At 47.2% G+C, this 18,904-nt stretch overlaps 2 protein-coding genes across 3 annotated transcripts; both read left to right on the forward strand.

Annotated features, from left to right (window-relative positions):
- Positions 1-10,217, forward strand: map3k7cl (map3k7 C-terminal like). Its single transcript, XM_035626485.2, has 5 exons — positions 1-859; positions 1,746-1,827; positions 4,853-4,911; positions 6,377-6,492; positions 9,162-10,217. The coding sequence occupies exons 2-5, from the start codon at positions 1,752-1,754 to the stop codon at positions 9,340-9,342; spliced, it is 432 nt and encodes a 143-aa protein (XP_035482378.1). The 5' UTR covers positions 1-859; positions 1,746-1,751; the 3' UTR covers positions 9,343-10,217.
- A 128-nt stretch (positions 10,218-10,345) lies between these two features.
- On the forward strand, positions 10,346-16,400 carry bach1b (BTB and CNC homology 1, basic leucine zipper transcription factor 1 b). Of its 2 annotated transcripts, XM_047330510.1 has the most exons (6): positions 10,346-10,530; positions 10,846-11,513; positions 11,658-11,906; positions 12,353-13,807; positions 14,737-14,943; positions 15,033-16,400. In XM_047330510.1, exons 3-6 carry the CDS (start codon positions 11,667-11,669, stop codon positions 15,372-15,374), a joined length of 2,244 nt encoding a protein of 747 aa, XP_047186466.1. In that variant the 5' UTR covers positions 10,346-10,530; positions 10,846-11,513; positions 11,658-11,666; the 3' UTR covers positions 15,375-16,400. The 2 variants fall into 2 exon arrangements, with proteins under 2 accessions (XP_047186466.1, XP_047186467.1); XM_047330511.1 differs by lacking the exon at positions 10,346-10,530 and having other exon boundaries at positions 10,832-11,513.
- The last annotated feature ends 2,504 nt before the right edge of the window (positions 16,401-18,904 follow it).

An 18,904-nucleotide genomic window follows, 5' to 3' on the forward strand; every position in this document is an offset into this window, starting at 1 on the left:
ATGTTAATGAGACACTCTGGTTGCACTTCCATGATACTTGAGGCTGTGCACTTTTACAAATTTGATACATAACGTTTCACACACTGTTGTCATAAAGTTCAGGGGTGTTCAACCAGTTGAAAAGAACCCTGCACCACACCGAGTTTTTAAGGTGGACTCACCTAACAAGACACACACGGACCCCGGGCTGCTCTGTTTGTCTTCCGCGGGGGCTATTGCATCGTGAGATGTTCATTCTGAGCAACTGCCTCATTGCACAGCTATTGCAGCGCCCGAGAGCTTCCCGGCGGCATGACCGTGTCACTCCAATCGGTGCCGGAGCGATGGGCATTTTTGCGCGCTACAGTCATGTCATCCGAGACATTTAATTGGACCCCGGGCCGCCACGGGGGGGGGGGGGGGGCGCAGCGGGCGGCATTCCTCCACCGCCTGCGCCCCATGGCCATGTTGTGTTGCCTTTTTTTTTTTTTGCGCCGCGCGGCTGCAGATCCGTGCACAACGCGTCCGTGCCAAAACGCCAAACTTGAAAACTGCCGGAGTTTCCTCTGACTTGACTGACGCCACAGAGTCGCGGACGCCCGGACTCGACTTCAGAGAAACTTCTGAATACAAAACACCACCAGTCGGGAGTCTCCAGAGGGACGAGGAGGTGAAGCCCGCGGGGAGATTTACGCGTGCCATATCTGTGCTCGGATTTTGCGCAGGACAAGTGAGCGACGAGAGTTTTTTTCTCTTTCTTCTTCCTGACGACACCTCAGCTGTGGTTCGACGGCGGACAAACAACTCATCGGTGTTGGGGACGTAGACTGCTACATGATTTAAATCTTTACCACCGCTGATTTTCCTGGTCCGGCTTCAGGTAACAGTGACCTGTTGACCCCAGATGGGTCCTTTTCAGCCAGTGCGTACTGGACAATACGTGCATGGGATACAGCTCTCTTCGTCATAATGGAATCATATGCTGCCTATGTAAACACACTATTATACTTTTGTATTACCCACTGAAACTGTACTTTATTCATTTCAGCACTGTACAGAAAACTTGATCCTTTAAAACTTAGAGACGATAAATTCTAAAAAAGAAAAAAAAGTGTTTATTTGATGGTGAACAAAGGTCGTTGAGGTCGGCTGTGTGAGAAAGAGGGTTAGAGCAGAACAAATGCCCAGATATAAAAAGCATGTACCTTAACTGGAAGGGTCATCCAGACCTCAGAGCTGGTCTGTCAAAGCCCCCCCCTAATTATTTAATCCACCTGCAACTCCTAGTGCATGATGAAATCGGTGGTGGCTGCTGCTGTGTGCGAGCGTGTGTGTGTGTGTGTGTGTGTGATCATTACACTTGTACTTCAATCTTCCATGTCAGATTGGACACCACATACACATCGAACTAGAGTCATAACTATACTGATTCTCTGATTGTCTGTTGCTCAGTGTTTTCCGATCAACCATTCTTTTGGGTTATAAAATTTAATATATATATATATATGTAAATATATTTGTTTTTATGATTACACCCACAATTTTCTTACCGTAGATGGCCTCTGTCCAAGTTTTAAAATCCAGAGATACAATCCGATAAAGGCAGGAAGGACATTACCATATTTAAGGTGCTGCAAACATCGATGTGCATGATATATATTCGGACCATCACTCAATCGTGCCATTGTGTCATCGTCACCGGTCTTTCCGGAGATCACTGTGATTGTGCTAACATCTCTTGTTTTGTGCCTGTGGCCCTAACGAAGGGATAAATGATCACCTCAACCAGAAGAGTGTCTCCCGATAAATCTGAAGTTAGAATCGCCTTCAGCCTCGGTGACACACCAGGTAAACACACAAACACACACACACACACACTATACCATGTGCTTACGTCACACTGAAATGACCGACCAGACACAAACACACACACACACACACCTCTCTTGCAGTATCCTGTGGTAACTCAATTTGAGTTTAGTTGCACCTATTACTTAATAGCTCGTTCAACACCTGATGGGACGCGGAGCCGTATTCTCACTGCGTTTCCAGTATGTGTGGAACACATGCCCAACATTCTATCCCACCAAAACAGAGCAGACCCCTCCCCCCCCCCTCACGCCCCATCACTTTAACTGTTTAACAGGTGCTCCCTCTATTTCTGTGGGGCCACATCGTATTAAAAACAAACCACAGACACGCGCGCGCGCACACACACACACACACACACACACGTGGGCAGCTGTGCACATGCAATTGCACAATCGTTGTGGACTAGGATTGATCAATTGTTCAAACGTGCACAATTCACGTTGTCTAACTGCCCCACAAACAAACACACACACACACACACACACACACACACACACACACACACACTCAAAGGTCTGCCGTACCTTTGGTCAAGATGTTTTTACGGCAGTGGGGCCAGGCACTGGGACAGCAGCTGCAGCCAAGCAATGGCAGAGTCAGGTTTCCCCCCTCCAATACGAACTGTGTCCCGCTGCCTGATTCACCGTTCAGCTTTTAGAACACTGGCCTATATTTATAAGCAGTTAACACTTACAGTCCCACTCCGCCCATCCCTGGACCCCCCCCCACCCCCAGTCTTTCTGCCAGGAAGTTAGATGAAGGACTTAGCAGAAATCCATAAGTTCTTCTTTTGATTTGCCCATGCTCCGTATTGAGGTTATTAATCAATCATATTGCTGTAGATAGCTTTTCCCCCCTCCCTCGGATTAGTAGGTTCACGCTCTTGACTGTCGAAGATCTTCTTCAGTTTGCAACAAGCTTACGCGCCTCTCGTCAGTTGTAGCAGTAGCTCCAGAGATGTACAGACACAATATGACCCCAACCTCCCAAATCAAACTTTTTTTTGTGGACATTCCCCCCCCGAGACGATCGTGCCGTTGACTCTCTGAACTCGTGTTCTCAGCAGGCCGACCGAGACCTTGTTGGACCATCTGGGGATCAACGTCTCTCGGGAGGCATAGTTATAGCACCCGCGCACCGTGTCAATCCCGAGGCTTGAGAACTGTATTCATTCCCACATCATAATTGGCCCCGTGACTGCTCGGCTGGCCCGCTAATACCCCACTGCTTTTAGAACGTTGCATCATCCCAGGATTCTCCACACGTGTTTCCACCTCCAGGGGGCGGACATTACTGGCGAGGCAGGGGCCGGTGCAGACAACCTGTCTGTTTCTGTCTGTCTGGCTGTCAGTCTGTCTGTCTGGCTGTCAGTCAGTCTGTCTGGCTGTCAGTCCGTCTGTCTGTCTGTCTGTCTGGCTGTCAGTCCGTCTGTCTGTCTGTCTGTCTGTCTGTCTGTCTGGCTGTCAGTCTGTCTGTCTGTCTGTCTGTCTGTCTGTCTGTCAGTCAGTCCGTCCGTCTGTCAGTCAGTCTGTCCGTCTGTCTGTCTGTCTGTCAGTCCGTCCGTCTGTCAGTCAGTCAGTCTGTCAGTCAGTCTGTCCGTCTGTCTGTCTGTCTGTCTGTCTGTCTGTTTGTCTGTTAGTCTGTCTGTCTGGCTGTCAGTCCGTCTGTCTCTCTGTCTGTCTGTCTGTCTGTCTGTCTGTCTGTCTGTCTGTCTGTCTGTCCGTCTGTCAGTCCGTCCGTCCGTCTGTCTGTCTGTCTGTCTGTCTGTCTGTCTGTCTGTACATCTGGCCTGTCTGTCTGTCTGTCAGTCTGTCTGTCTGTCTGTCTGTCTGTACATCTGGCCTGTCAGTCCATCTGTCTGTCTGTCTGTCTGTCTGTCCGTCTGTCAGTCTGTCTGTCTGTCTGTCTGTCAGTCCGTCTGTCCGTCTGTCAGTCTGTCTGTCTGTCTGTCTGTCTGTCTGTACATCTGGCCTGTCTGTCTGTCAGTCTGTCTGTCTGTCAGTCCGTCTGTCTGTCAGTCCGTCTGTCTGTCAGTCTGTCTGTCTGTCTGTCTGTCTGTCAGTCCGTCTGTCAGTCTGTCTGTCTGTCTGTACATCTGGCCTGTCTGTTCTGTCTGCCCACCCCGTTCATCTGTCTGGGTAGGGGGCCCTCTCTGTATCCTGTCCCCTGCGTGTCTTTCAACATGACAGCTCATTACCGCTGTTCAGCAAGAGAGGACAAGGCTCATTTATACGGCGTAGCGCTGTGTTGCTATGTTGTTGTGTCATATAAGAGGCCCCTATAGTGTTTCCTTTTGGGCCATTTCATTTATGGAATTGCCTGTGGAGCGAGTCACTTGGCTGTACATGAAGCGCACATGGCAAAATAAAAATGGTGTGAAAATATGTAAACGGAGAAGACATTCTGCTTCATGTTGATTTACCAAAATGAAGTTAACTTTTCAAATGGCAGAGGAAGGAGTTCCTGCTTTTCAGGCCAACCATCATTAAGCGTTCTGTATGAAAGTCAACTTGCAGAGACCTTGAGGGTGGTCGATCACAATAAATATATTTTTTTAATTCTGACGGGAAACCTTAGTCATTAAAGAAACACAGTTGTCCTTCAACGTGAGTTAAAACAATAAATTCCAGTGACCCGCTGTTTTCAAAGCAATTAATGGGATTATCGATCTGACACACGTCTTATACACGTTGAGTATTTAAATGAATTGTGAATCCATATACTTTTTGTTCTTTATACTTCTGCACGTTTAAACATTTAAACATAGTTTGAGTATTATTTCTTGTAATTGGTGTATTGTTACAGTAACGGTTTACAGCTGCTTTTATCTAAATAGAATATCTGAATATCATTCCACCAGTTTGCTCTGAAAAATCTGGCAATTTGAAGTAATAAAAAAATAAATATATATGTCATGTTAAATCGTTGGTATCATCAACAGTATTGTGTTTTAATATTTCACACTATGTACTACATTATTATTGTACTGATTATTCAACAGATGTAAAAGATGTGGAGGAGCTCGATCAGACTTTCCCGGACCTTGAACAGCGATTACAGGTAAACTGTTCATTATGTATTATTATGTTATGCATAGTTTGATTATTTTCGCTCACTTGTACTATCATTGTTGCTCTCTTCGTACACAAGTACAGTACAAGTACAGTACAAGTTCTGTACAAACAAGCTAGAAAACTCAGATCTAAATACTAACCCACTTCTGTCAGACGAATCTTATTGGGTGGACCTCACTTGCAAAAGGAATAGTAGCTTTGCAAATGAAGTAAAAATTTGTCGATCAAAAATTAACCTCAATATAATGTTAGAAAAATAAAACATTAAAGGTTGATGATATAAAAACTCTTTGTGGTCAGAGCTTAGTCGCTAAATAAGGAGAAGCTTTGGTTTAATGCGTGCCCATAAATCAATGTTTTCACTGTGTGCTCACGCTGCTATTAGTGTTGTCATTGAATTATCCTTCAGCGAGTGCCGGCGCCAGGTCACATAAAGTGCACGTTGGTTTAGAGTGTCAGATGAGAACAGTAGTAGGCCAATGAATGGCGGCTGCCATGCGCTGTACCATTGCAAAAACAAGGAAATACAATTTCTGTTCTGTTTCCATGTATGTAACTCTTCTTCTTTACGAAACCTCAAATCGTGATGTGGAGAAAGACACACTACCACTGTGCAACAAGGCCCCTTCTTCCAATAATAAGAAATAAGCATGTATAGGTCTCACGCAAGTAGTATGATTATGAATATATGTCAGTTGTCAGTCTTACTTGTTGTCCTCAAGCACAGTGGTCTCATGTTTTGTCATATCTGCAGCTAAGTTCAGACAATTTATTTACGACATACCAAGCCACAGTTTGTGCCTCTCATGTGGAAGCATAAGCTATTGGAGGCACAGAGGTAAACATCTTTGAAAGATAATTAACAGTTGATATATAGTATGCATTACAACATTAATTGTTGCCCAGGGGACAAACTTGTGTATTGTATATTTGTATTTTTTTATATACCTGTTCCTGTGGGTTTTATGGACATAAATAAGCAATTTTGCTACAATCAAGCACATTTCCTTTTTGTTTATTTTATAATGGTGTTCATTAACAAACAAACAGTAAGATTGACCTTGACCTTTAGAAAACATGAAAAATGATGTAAAACAAAATTGAATGCATCTTCAACATTAGGTATTAGATAAAACCTGGTCCACCTTACGTCAATTAAATGTTTAAAAAGTATGAATATTTACCGTCTTATCAATATTACCAAGGTACTTTAATCTATGAATGGTCACTAAAACAATTTGGTCATATCCCAGAGATCCAGCGGCTAGATCATTCATTCTAGATTCTAGCCAATTGTTTTTATCGCACCCAGAATAATCACCTGGACGATGTCAAGTGTTCATGGCGGTCGAACGTGTGCTGCTTGTATGATGTTACACTTTTTTTTTTTTTTTTTCTCAATAGCTCGAAATGATTCTTAACTAACGCTACATCTCCCCGACGTCTTGCAGCCAGTCCCGCCCTGTGTGTCCCTGAGAGAGAGCGTTCAGGTGTACAAGGAACACTGCAGGATGGCGAGGGAGTTCCACCAGGTCAAACACGAGATGTCCCTGCTCGAGGACCGCAAGTAAGGTCCCTGAGGGAGTCACCTCGACAGTATACGTGTTGTACATTCCGGCCGTGTCATCTGTTTTTGTTAAAATACCACAAAATAAAAACTTTGTGGAGAGATTGTAAAGCATCTGACTGCATCAGGGTCACTGCTTGTACCAGTTGAAAACATGAAAAAAAATGATGTTATTATTTATTTACTTTTAAAGCTGACACATTATGCTCATATTCAGGTTAATACTTGTAATTCATGTGACCGCTTGAGAAGGTTCACATGCTCCAATGTTCAGAAAAGGCATCAGTGTTCTCATACTGCCCATTCCTGCAGCTCCTCTTCTCACCCTCTGTCTAAAACACCTGGATTTCTTTAAGCCCCGCCTCCCGATTTAACCCCAGTGTGCTCTGATTGGCCAGCTGGCCCCAGTCTGTGGTGATTGGTCCACCGATTTCAGAATGTGTAGGAAGTGTCACGTCCCTTCAGGAGATTCTCAGATTGCAGGCGCGGTGACCCCCAATAGAGTCCCACTGTGACATCACAGTGGGACAGAAATCTGAACCAGTTGTTCAGCGCTTCAGGCTGAACACAAAAAAAAACCAACATATTTTTTTCACAGTTTGTGGGCTGGCAGGCTCCACAGATACACACATGTACGTGCGCAAAGACTGAAAAAGTGATTCTTGCACAATATGTCACCTTTAATTTTACCGTTACACAGGCATATGATCGGAACTTTACGAGGTTTAAGGGGTTAAATTCCCAGCAGTGCCACCCTTTGTTGGACTGCGGAGCATTTCCAAACGTCCACCAGATGGCACACGTTTATAGACCGCTTACAGCATCAAGCGCATGACCAACAACTGAGAGCAGTTCCCCTCAGATGGTCTCTGAGTAGCTGGTATTTTACAGTGTGACTTTCATTTCAGATTTAGAATTCATTGTTATAATTAGTTTGTATTACAGCAAAGATGCAGCACGTGTGATGTGTACAGTTTGTGGAAGTTACACGGTGCTCTGGGTTCATCCGGTTGGTTTTGGGGAAAGACCCTGATTGCATTAGAGTTGCTTGTAAGCTCCGATTGTATTGTCTGCGCTTGTGCGTGAGCAGGGCTGCGTTACACACTGTCCCCCGTGTCCTCAGCAGCTGTGGGTAGTCTTAGCGGAGGGATTTTCAAGGCCTTTCGCTGTCACCCTACCACCAAACACTGACGCACGCACACACACACACACACACGACCTACACCACTTGGCCGTCCCTAAACACAGAGCGGCAGGCGGACCGGCGGGACGAGCGTAGCCTCGGACCCACGGACGTGCCCGCGTTCAAGAAGTCAGGCGCACGTTTCATGGAAATTTGAGATACGGCCAGACACCTAGTTAGGCGATACAGAAACACGCGTGGTGCAAAATGGAAAGTTTTACTTCCTTAAAAAGCTATGAGGAAGATTACACACAGGGGGGGGGGGGGGGGGGGACAAAAGAGTTTCAGACATTAAGTGATGCAAGGGTGAAAAATGAACACACAGAGGAGGGATTCTTTCCGAAAATTCCCCCGGAAGAAAGCGGCACTCGTCTGTATGATGTGATGGTTTTTAGTTTTCAGAAGAATCATCTCAAGTGTGTTTAGAAACAGGGACTGAGACTTCATTATTAGGCCGAATGTTGTTAAGCCCGTTGGCATGGTGATGCACCTGAAATAGCCCCACTGGGATTTTCTTTGAAACATTAATGTCCAAAGAAGGACGATTTGAGTTCAGTCTTTCAACTGCGGTTGGTGTGTTAAACGTTTCTATCTGCACGTGTTCCATAATCACCTTTCAGATCTTTACACAGAAAGAACCAAATGAACTAATGTGACAGTGTGAACCTTTTTGATTCTGTCCAGTTTATGTCAGATTCAGTCTGGATTCTCTGCTTCTGTTTGTTTGGGTTGATCTCTTCCCCTTTTTCAGATGCTACGCAGACACACACACACATCACAGTATTCTCTGTACACACACATATTTCAGTTTGCGCCCAAAAAAACGCGCTGCATTTTTCCCTGCAGTTGAAAACTTGTGTTTTATGCAAACCAACTCACAGGGAATTATTACTCTGAAAATGGATTGTGGTTATGGAGACACATAAATCGCAGATTCCATCAAAACGTTATGCCTTTTATTATCTTTTTTTTCTCACCCGAATATCTTATTTAAGTGTGCGACCTTTAAATCCTCATTAAAAGCAATAAAAAAGTTTCTTTCCTAATAAATAAGCAACAATTTATGCTGAGCAATTAATGAATATGAAACTGCATTTGACCGCGGCCGCCAAAATGTCTTATGTCCTTATGTCAGAGTGGTTTGCTCCGTTGCCCGACACCGAGCAGGATCAGGGATTGTTTGTTTGTTTCTGCCATAACTCAGCTCTTCTTGTAAGTCCGCGTTGTTCCCATAGTTCTCTGGGTCGCTGTGGTTTCCTCCCACATGCCTAGAAACAAGACACGTGGAGACTGTAATTTCCTCATCAATCTGCCTTCCCCCGAGCTGGGAAACCTGCCACAGGTGTTTCCCAGCCTCCTGCAAACATGTAGTCTGGGGCAGTCGCCAGCTTCTCATCGCAGAGTTCGAAAATGAACATGACTGTCTGACTGTCCCCCCCCCCCTCTCTCTGCTCCTAACATCTTGATCTCGCGTGTCCACGTCCAGGCACAAGTTGCTGGCAGAGCTGGTGGCCGACGAGGAGGTCGCCGTGGAGATCGCCCGTCTGGAGGACGAGTTCCGCCGTCTGTCGGAGGAGAACCGCGACCTGGTGACCGTCCACGAGGAGCGCGCTCAGCAGCTGCGGGGGCTGTGCCCGACCGGTCCGACGAGGCCGGACTCCTCGTGACCCCCCACCCCACACACACACACACACACACACACACACACACACACACACACACGCACACACACGCACACACACACACACCCCCCCGAGACCTACGGCCATCCGGCTGACACCAGGCCAGATGAACCCAGCAGACATTGACAACAACAAAAGAAAAAGACTCTGAGCCTGTGCCCGTGATATATATAGACAACTGCAGCCTGCGAATCGGTTAATTGCACAGAAAGGTGCAGCGTGTGTTCCGAGGTCTGAGTCATCGGTCTGAACCACAGATGTGCCCTCGTCATCGGTGCGAGGTCGCCGCAGTGACTCAGCGGCGCTGTGACACAAGGCCCGTCTCTCTCTGGGCACTGTATTCTTTATCATGTGATGTCGGGTCGAGTCCACGTCCGTGCAGTGTCAGCTGGCTGCTGCGGATGTGACCAGGTACCTCTGATATCCGTCTCAGGTCCCGCGGAGACTCAGACCCTCTTCTTTTTCTTTTTTTTTTTACCTGAGGTGTGCGGATGGGATGTGGTCCAAATGTTGTGGGTTTTTGAGGGGGTTTTTGGGGGGAGTGCCCCCTCCCCCCCCCCCCCCCCCCCCTCCCCCTCACTTCTTCCCTTTGCCTGTCAGGTTCCTGTTACAGTAAAAACAGAAATGAGATCACCGTCGAGCATAGTGCTACGGGCTCGGGGGGATTGAGGCCGTTTGTGAGGAACTGGAGTCAGCAGCGTTAAAAGAGTTGTCATCTTTTTTTTATTTTTTTTTTTTATTTTTTTGACGTAGTGTGTCTCACCCACCTGTACGAGGGGCAGCATACAAACAGAGATGAACTGTTGCTTACCGTGCTCACCTGATTCAAAAAATAAAGCGCATCTCATTTTAACACCGGCGTCAGTTCCTAACCGTAGTTTCATTTCTTCCAGGCTGCGGCTCATTGAGATTGTGTGTGTGTGTGTGTGTGTGTGTGTGTGTGTGTGCGCTCTGTGGACACACAAGTGCTGCATGTGTCGCTTACATGGAATAAGGAACTAGATTCTTTTTTTTTTTAATCTCTTATTTTTTTTTTTTTGTTGTGGTTCATGAGGAGATTAGCTCATTCTGGAATTATGAAACAGCCGTCTGATTGGCCAGCGTCGGTCTGGCTTCCCTTTTTTTTTCCTTTCTTCGAAAAACATGTGACACTGGCAACGCTGCTTCGTAAAGGTGACTATTCATCTCGGCTGTGTTGTACTGACTGCAGGTCCAGCGCTGTTGTGTCTTCTTGTCTTCTGTTTATTTGTACACTCTTTTTCATTCGCACTTTACCTGCAAAGGTCTTTTGGTTAATCGCACACTTTGTCTGTGCTCATCCTATCACAAACATCTTCGTACCTGCCGCCTTGAAAGCCACAAAACACTTTTAAAGCCAGAGAGGAAATAATATTGTTGTTTTTTTTTACATCAGATGACATTAGTTGCATTGGTGCGATCTCACAGCTGTTAACTTATCGTTCCTCTCTCTCTCTCTCTCGCTCTAAGATTGGCTTCTTCAAAGACAACAACATACGAAAACTACAAGATCCTTTCGATCAACACAGTATCCTCCCTCTCTCTCTGAGTTCAGTCCACTCTCATCTACGTCTAAAGGCACGATCCCGTCCAAACACTGTTCTTTTTTATTTGTTCCCACCTCAATCTCTGGATTGTGTTTTGGGGGGGAAAGTCTATAAAAGGGTTGTTCATTTTTTTTTTTTTTCCTGGGAAAAGCTTTGTTACTTTACCCGGATCCAAGGGTGGGATTGGTATGAACTGGGAAAACTGCTTGCTCATCCTTTATCAGCAAGAGTCCATGAGTCAGCGTTTGCTCTGTTCCACCCAGAGCTGTTGCAACACACACACCGCACACACACTCACGCACGCACACACACACACACACACACACACACACACACACACACACACACTCCCTCTATGCCTCCCTCCCTTCTCACATACTCACACACAGGCCATAGGACTGAGTCAACCTCAGTTTTTAGTTTGTAGCCGAGTTGAGATAAAGCTTTCTGGGAAGCGTAGTCTGGTTGGACGACATTTAGAAATAACCATGTGTGCTCAACAGCTGGGACTTCCTTTACCGCTCTAAGACACTTGGATATACATATATATATATATATATATATATATATATATATGGTAAACTGTGTAAGGTAGGCATGTTTTTTTGTTACCATTGTCTTACAGTAAATCCTGATAATGTGTACAGTAATCCTGATACAGAGCGATTGGTGACCTTTAAGTTGTTTGTGTGTGTGTGTGTGTGTGTGTGTGTGTGTGTGTGCGTGCACATATAGACGTCCCTGATGGCCATGTCTGCTCCCCGGGCGTCTGTGTTTACATTCGAGTCCACGGTGCATTCCTCCCATGTGCTGCGCTGCCTGGACGACCAGCGTCGGCGGGACGTCCTGTGCGACGTGACCCTGGTGGTGGAGGGTCGGAGCTTCCGCGCCCACCGCTCGGTGCTCGCCTCCTGCAGCGAGTACTTCACGCACAGGACCTCCTGCCTCTCGCCGCACGGCGCGGTGGTCACCCTGCCGCGGGAGGTGAGCTCGTCACCTCGTGGTGCCGGTGCAGAAGGATAGATTGGTGATATATGAACAGATGGATGAATAAGGCCAAGACGTGATCACCAGTTTGGAGAGGAACCATATCAGCATTTTTGAAATTTCCTGTCTGTCTAGCCACACTAATATAAAGAGCTAAAAATACATTTTGATGACCAAATCACTTTACTGCACTGTTTCTTTTACCAAACTCTTTAATTCTTTAAGTAGGAGAAACTGCAAGAAGTAGAGAATTTAGTTTGTTTGTTGCTGAACCAGTACTAGTCCTACAATCCTGGCCTTTCATTTAGAATGTAAAAAAAATGTAAAATTGTATTGTAAAAATGTTAATTGATCGAAAATATTTCAGCTGTTTGCCTGTGAATCACGTAAATCAAAGCAAGGAGGTGCTCATGTGTTATTGTGTCATCTGTCCTCTCTCTCAGGTGACGGTCGCTGGCTTTGAGCCCTTACTCAAGTTTGCCTACACGTCCAAACTTCTCTTCGGGAAGGACAGTGTCTTAGAAATACGCAACGCGGCGTCTGTTCTTGGTTTCAGAGACCTAGACGAGGCCTGCTTTGATTTCCTCCTCCCCAAGTTCTTCTCCAGCGGCGGCGGCAGCAGCAAGGGCTCCCTCCCTTTTCCTAGAAAGACCTGCTGTAAAAAGAAAAACAAGAGGCCTTTATCAAAGGAGGACTGTTCCACAGACTCTGACGCCGCGCTGTTGGACGAGAAAGAAGCAAAACCAGTTGCTGACTCAACATCTCAGCAGGAAGTGGCTGTGCGCTGCGAGAAATCAGAGCGCGGCAAAACGGGAAGTCCGAATACTAAAGGCACAACTACACCTGTAGCAGAAGGGGCGAAGGATAATTTTACGCAATGTCCAAAGTATCGTAAGTTCCAGCTGGCTTGTGGCAAAGACGCTTGTGGGGCGGAGAAGAGTCTTAGCAGTCTAGCAACGGTGATCAGGGATGAGTGTGAGCCGTCCTGCTCACCCTGCTCCAGTCAGAATGAAACTGCACAGGCAAATCCCGCCGGACTGAGCAGTGACGGTGCTGATGAGCCGCGGAAAACTGAGATACACGACAAGAAAACAGAAGGCGGCGTGGCCGGCGGGGGCGTCCGTGCGGCTCAGAGAGACACGAATGAAAGAGAGGACGGCACGAAGACGGAGGAAGAGATGATGGCGCAAACCGCCGGGGCCAGCTCTCCGGATAGATCCCGCGTCAAAGCGGTCCCCGTCGGGGAAAGCACAGTGCTGGGTGAAAGGTCACCGGGGTCAATAATGCACCGCTGTCCCCTGAGGGCCTTGGCTGGGGGCCCTGCAATGACTAGGTCATGGGGGCAGGAGAGGTTCGTCTGCATGGGCCTTAAAGAAGACAAGAAACCGCGGGACTCTTGCGTGGTAGTGCCCGTGTCCATTCGTCAAAACGCAGGGGAGCGGGTAGAAGCGGAGGGGAAAAGGGCGGAGAACGCCTGGGAAGAAAGGGGAGAAGAGGGACCAGTGGGCATCACGGAGAAGGGGACCCTGCCCGTGAATCCTGCCAGAGAGGGCAGCGCCGACGTGGGCTCGCCTCAGCCCATCTCCCAGGCCCCCGATGCGGGACGCTCCTCTGACGCAGCGGGCGTTCAGGTGCAGAGCTCGTCTTTAGAGTGGCTGAAGCTCCACGTCGACCTCGCCGCCAGCGGCGGCACCGGCGGCGGCGGCGGCACCGGCGGCGGCTGTCCCTTCCTCCAAGAGCTGGACCAGGGCAAACGCTCGTGGCAGGGCGCGGGGCTGTCCGAGTGCGAGGGCGCGTCCCACTCGGGTGTGTCGTCCCTGAACTCGGGGGAGGACGGCGACTCGGAGACGGAGACGGAGGGGGACAGCGAGTCCTACGCGCGTGAGCGGGCCCGACAGGTGAGCAGGTGTACGGCCGCGAAGCGAGTCTGCAAAGTTCATGTTCATACTGAAATTGAGCTCAAGTGATAAGTATCAGCGAGCTCAACCCTGCTCGTAGATTACTATGCTATGTTCGTTTAAGATAAGAGTTGAGTTAAGGTACGGTACATCAGAGTGTTTGCATTCACGTAAAGGAAAGTGGAATTCGCTGCGGCGCCAAGTTAATTATTCACCCAGGCATGGCTGACGTGTGTGTGTGTGTGTGTGTGTGTTGTGACCATGAGCATGTGTCTCGCGCTAATTGGTTCAGAGTCCAACTCAGCTTGAATGTGACACCTCGGGCCTCCAGAGATCGCGTTGACTTTACAGGCGACGGGGGGGGGGTCATTTCAGTGCAAACAGTGCTTTTATTTGCTCGAGATAAACACCCCTACATGATTTATACTGCTCTAATAAAGCGGCGAGTGTGCATTTCCTGTCACACATTGGCAGCAGCCATCACCCACTACTCGAGAATTAATAATTAACCGCCTGGTAGAAATGTAACTATCTGAACTCGTCTGGCTTTTGCTGTGCTTTACTCTTTTTTTTTCTTCTTTTTTTTGTCCGTGCACTGCAAGTTCTGCTCTCTCAGATGATCATCATATATTTAACTCATCGAATTGTTATGAAACACTCTTTCTCCACTGGAGCAGGTGTATGCATGACTTCAGGTCCGACTAATACGATTTAATAAAACACGCATTTTTCAGTTTTCAGCAGTGTGCAACATGTACAGTCCCACTGACGTGCCATCTACAGCGTGACATTATGTGAAAAATAGATCTAATTCTTCAAAAAATAAGCGTCGATTTTGGCGCAGTCCGTCGTTACAGGTGCTCCTCCATCGACGCAGCTGCTCTCACTGTCACAGAACTTTGCGTAAGCTTTATTTGCCGTGTCCCCAGGTGCAGTTGCCTTTCTCGGTGGCCTGGATCGTGGACCTGAGCCGAAACGACTTCCAGCAGCTGCTCAAGCAACAGGCCCTGACGTGCGAGCAGCTCGAGTTCGTCCACGACATGAGGCGGCGCAGCAAGAACCGCCTCGCCGCCCAGCGCTGCCGCAAGAGGAAGCTGGACTGCATTTACAATCTGCAGTGTGAAATCAACAAGCTGGTACTGACATTTGCCTTCCAATAATCGCTTGCCCCCTCTTCGTTTGCAGACAATGACGACGAGGTCGTGTGTGCTTGTGTGTGTCACAGAAGACGGAGAGGGAGAAGCTGATCGCGGAGCGGAGCCAGCTGAGCCAGATGAAGCTGAGCACATGTCACAGCGTCTCCGCCTTGTGCCAACGGGTCCGCAGCGACGCCAACCTGCAGCCGGAGCAGCTCCGGGTGTTGGCCAAGTACGCCTCCCCGGACTGCCCTTTGACCTCTGCCTTCCCCCACACGGACGCTCTCCTGTCGGCGCCTGCGTTGCCCGTCCCGCCCCTGGCTTCGCTCTCGTCCCGCTTCGTGGGACTCGATATGTGCTCGCTGGCCGAAGACGCCCGGCCTTTGTCCGGCCGGGACGCGGCGACCGGGGGCGACCGGCGCCCGCTTTAGACACACGTCGCGCCCCGTCACCGTTAAAACTCATACTGATCCTGTAAAATATGAACAACACCGTGGACTTTGCCTTCATTTTGCGGCCTCCTGTGCACTCAGACCAATCACATACTTCTGATCATATCATGATGTGATAAGACTTGAGATAAGTGCCTGTTTAACGACAAGGGCTGCCAGACCTTTATTAAACTCGCATTACCATTTTGATTTACACTCATATCGGGAATGCATTCCAGGTTTCTCCATAACAATTCATGCGACTTTTCCACCAACTGTCAGGTACTGACGAGCTTCTAACGTCTCCCGCGTTGCAAGTGGCTCACTACAGTTCAGAATCTCAGGAATATTTGAGCTCTGAAACAACCACGGCTTTAAAGACAAATCAGTAGGAACAGTGGTGTTTATAGGAACATGCTTCGATGCTTGATTACCTCAGGATGACTAATATGTGTGTGTGTGTGTGTGTGTATATACTTAAATTGTTTAGAAAAGTATTTTTTTTTATACAGTTTGATACAACTCGCTTTTACCGTGAGCAGGAACATTCAGGATGCATTTCACACAGTTCAAGTTGCACTGTATTTTATGTAATTTGTAGATTTATTTTCTGCTGCAGCTGGATGAGAGTGAAATGAATAACACACAGAAATCATCAATGAGAAAATGCTGACTAACCATTTTGTATTTTTGAAGGATAGTGGATTTTAAAAGCTGTTTATCGAAGTTCGAAGATATTATTTATATATATGTATATATGTGTATATATATATACACATATATACATTGATATATATACATACATACATACATACATACACATATATATATATATATATATATATTAATATTCTTTTCCTGTTCATTCAGAGTCATGCCTGATAACATTTGGTGCGTGCTGCCCTCTAGTGGAGGTGTAGTTCTGTCTATAGATGTGTTTTATAGACGTGTACAAGAGTACGTGCTGCACAAACGTGACTCGTGAGTGTCCATTGGATTCTTCACATTTTTAATAAAAAAAGAAAAGGAGAAGTTTATCAACATTCAAACGGAAAAACGAAAAAAAGGGCTCCGGACATTTAAAGATGTTTGTTTTCATCGTTCTCCACTCGTGAAGATGATTGTTGTGTGCAATGCAGTATTATAAAAACCAACAACATACAAACAAAAAGAAACACCAATAAGGTTAATGAGATGCAAAGTCCGTCAGTGCTCAGCGTGAGTGACGAATAGCCCGAGCTCACGAAGGACTTCAGAGGACTCATCTGTCAACCGGGGACAGATGTACGTATGATTTAACACAGCACTTAGTCTTTCATGTTTCTCCCTCCTGAATCTCCCACCCAAGTTTCATTTACTCTCAGAATTTATCTTCCTTTTCCCCGTCTTCCTACAATCCCGCTCTTTCTCTCTCCCTCTCTCTCTCTCTCTCTCAGGGGGCTATTTTTAATTTGCAGAGACTCATTTCCTGACTCAATTTTCTCTTGGGCTGCACGGTGGCGCAAGAAGGTTCTGGGTTCGAGTCCCGGTTCAAACCAACCAGGGCCTTTCTGTGTGGAGTTTGCATGTTCTCCCCCGTGTGTGCGTGGGTTCTCTCCGGGTTCTCCGGCTTCCTCCCACAGTCCAGAGACATGCAGACTGGGGTCAGGTTCATTGGAGACTCTAAATTGACCGTAGGTGTGAGACTGAATGGTTGTTTGTCTCTGTGATAGGCTGGTGACCTGTCCAGGGTGAACCCCGCCTCTCGCCCAACGTCAGCTGGGATTGGCTCCACCATGGTTGCTCTCTTGTGTGAGCAACCATGGTGTAATAGTCCCCAGGTGATTGCAAAAAAAACAAAACCCCAAGTAAGATCTGTAAATCTGTTCACGGGCTTATCATCTAAACAAAAACAGAGAATTATGTAAGATGTGCCGGTTAACACGACCCGACAGCTTCTGACTGAAAAGATGCGAGAGACGTCGCCCTGATGTGATGAGCGTGTCTTGGTGTTCACACGCCGTGTGAGAATGACGAGTGGGTTCCAGTCGCATGTCACGTTATCTCTGTAGCTTCGTGAAAAATCTCAGTCACTACGATTCAAAACGAAGGAGAAGTTATCAAATCGATCACATTTGGGGTTGAATCTACGTTCATAACTCGCATCTGTGCATTTTGTCAAGTGGCACACAAGTGAGTTGGACTCTGCAGTTTGACTAATTTGACAACAGGTGGCGCCATATGAGCAACTGTACTGTACAGGGAGGACGACACTTGATCCAACCAGAACAAGTCTCCTCTGTCATATGAAAACCTCGCAGCTGAATTATGTAAGACTCAGCTACGCATGTGATTGAGCTGGTGTGATGTGCTCTGATCTCATTTGGAGATATCAGTTTTAATCTGTGGAAAACCCGCGTGGAGGAGACGTCTCCATATGAAATCATGCTTCTGTTTACCTGCACGCAGCATCTCCACGAGCGGCGCGCGCGACATTCGTGCTGCTGTGAGATTCGGGCCATCACTTCTGCCTCGGCTCATCTTTTCCTCCTCCCGCCTCTCCGTCGTCTCTCCCTCTCCGTGAGAACACGTGGGTGTGTGGTTTTTTTTCTTCCTTTTTCCGGAGGTGGTTCTCTGGCAGAGCCGGAGAAACTACAAGGAACGCAATATGTTGGGCTCATAACTGCGGCGTTGAATGGTTCGATCTGTGCCAGGTGTCGTCGCGGGACGAGCTTCGTCTCCCGCAATTAAATAAAAGTTCATCTCACTGTTTTATTCTAAATGACACATTTTGCACAAGTGTAATCAGAACTAAATATAACAGCGTCCTCCTCCCACATCTTCTTTTCTTTTCTTTTTTCATGGCAACAAATTAATTTATGTCTTCGTCTACTTATCGCCTGATCTTTTTCGGATGACAAACGTTCTCCGAGGGTGCTCGGACACTGTTTTTGGATCATTTGATTAGTCGTTGGTGCTAGTTGTCTCAACGTGAGCCAGGAGCAGACGACCAAATCTAGTCCCTCAGGCGGAGAATAATCCACTCAGTCATGTGGCTCCCCCTAATGAGAACCTGAGAGTCGTGGATCAAGACACACACACACACACACACACACACACACACACAAGATCACGGGGGCTGTGAGCTGGGCTGTTTTCAGGTTAACGGTGAAAAGGGTTCAAGAAGCACGGCGCGGGACACGACGTGGAATTAGCTGATTTATTCATTAGCTATTTCGCAATGAATAATAAAACATGAAACAATCTGCAAGTGATGTGACCGGATGGAGACAGAAGTATGTGTGAGTGTCCGGCCCAGTGATGAGCCAAACCAGCGTAGGCACTGTTTGAATCCATTGCCCCCCCCCCCCCAATGTGGATGCTGTAAATTACCGAGGAGAACCCACACAATAACATATGACACTGCTGTGATGGGGAACAATGTAACTGGGGGGGGCGGACACATAACACATGCAATTATATTCTCCGTGTCTGTGTGAAGGGCAACGCACCACATGATGAACTTGATGTGATCAAGTTTTGGCACACTC

The sequence above is a fragment of the Scophthalmus maximus genome, chromosome 2, assembly GCF_022379125.1.
Source record: "Scophthalmus maximus strain ysfricsl-2021 chromosome 2, ASM2237912v1, whole genome shotgun sequence".
Classification (NCBI taxonomy): domain Eukaryota; kingdom Metazoa; phylum Chordata; class Actinopteri; order Pleuronectiformes; family Scophthalmidae; genus Scophthalmus; species Scophthalmus maximus.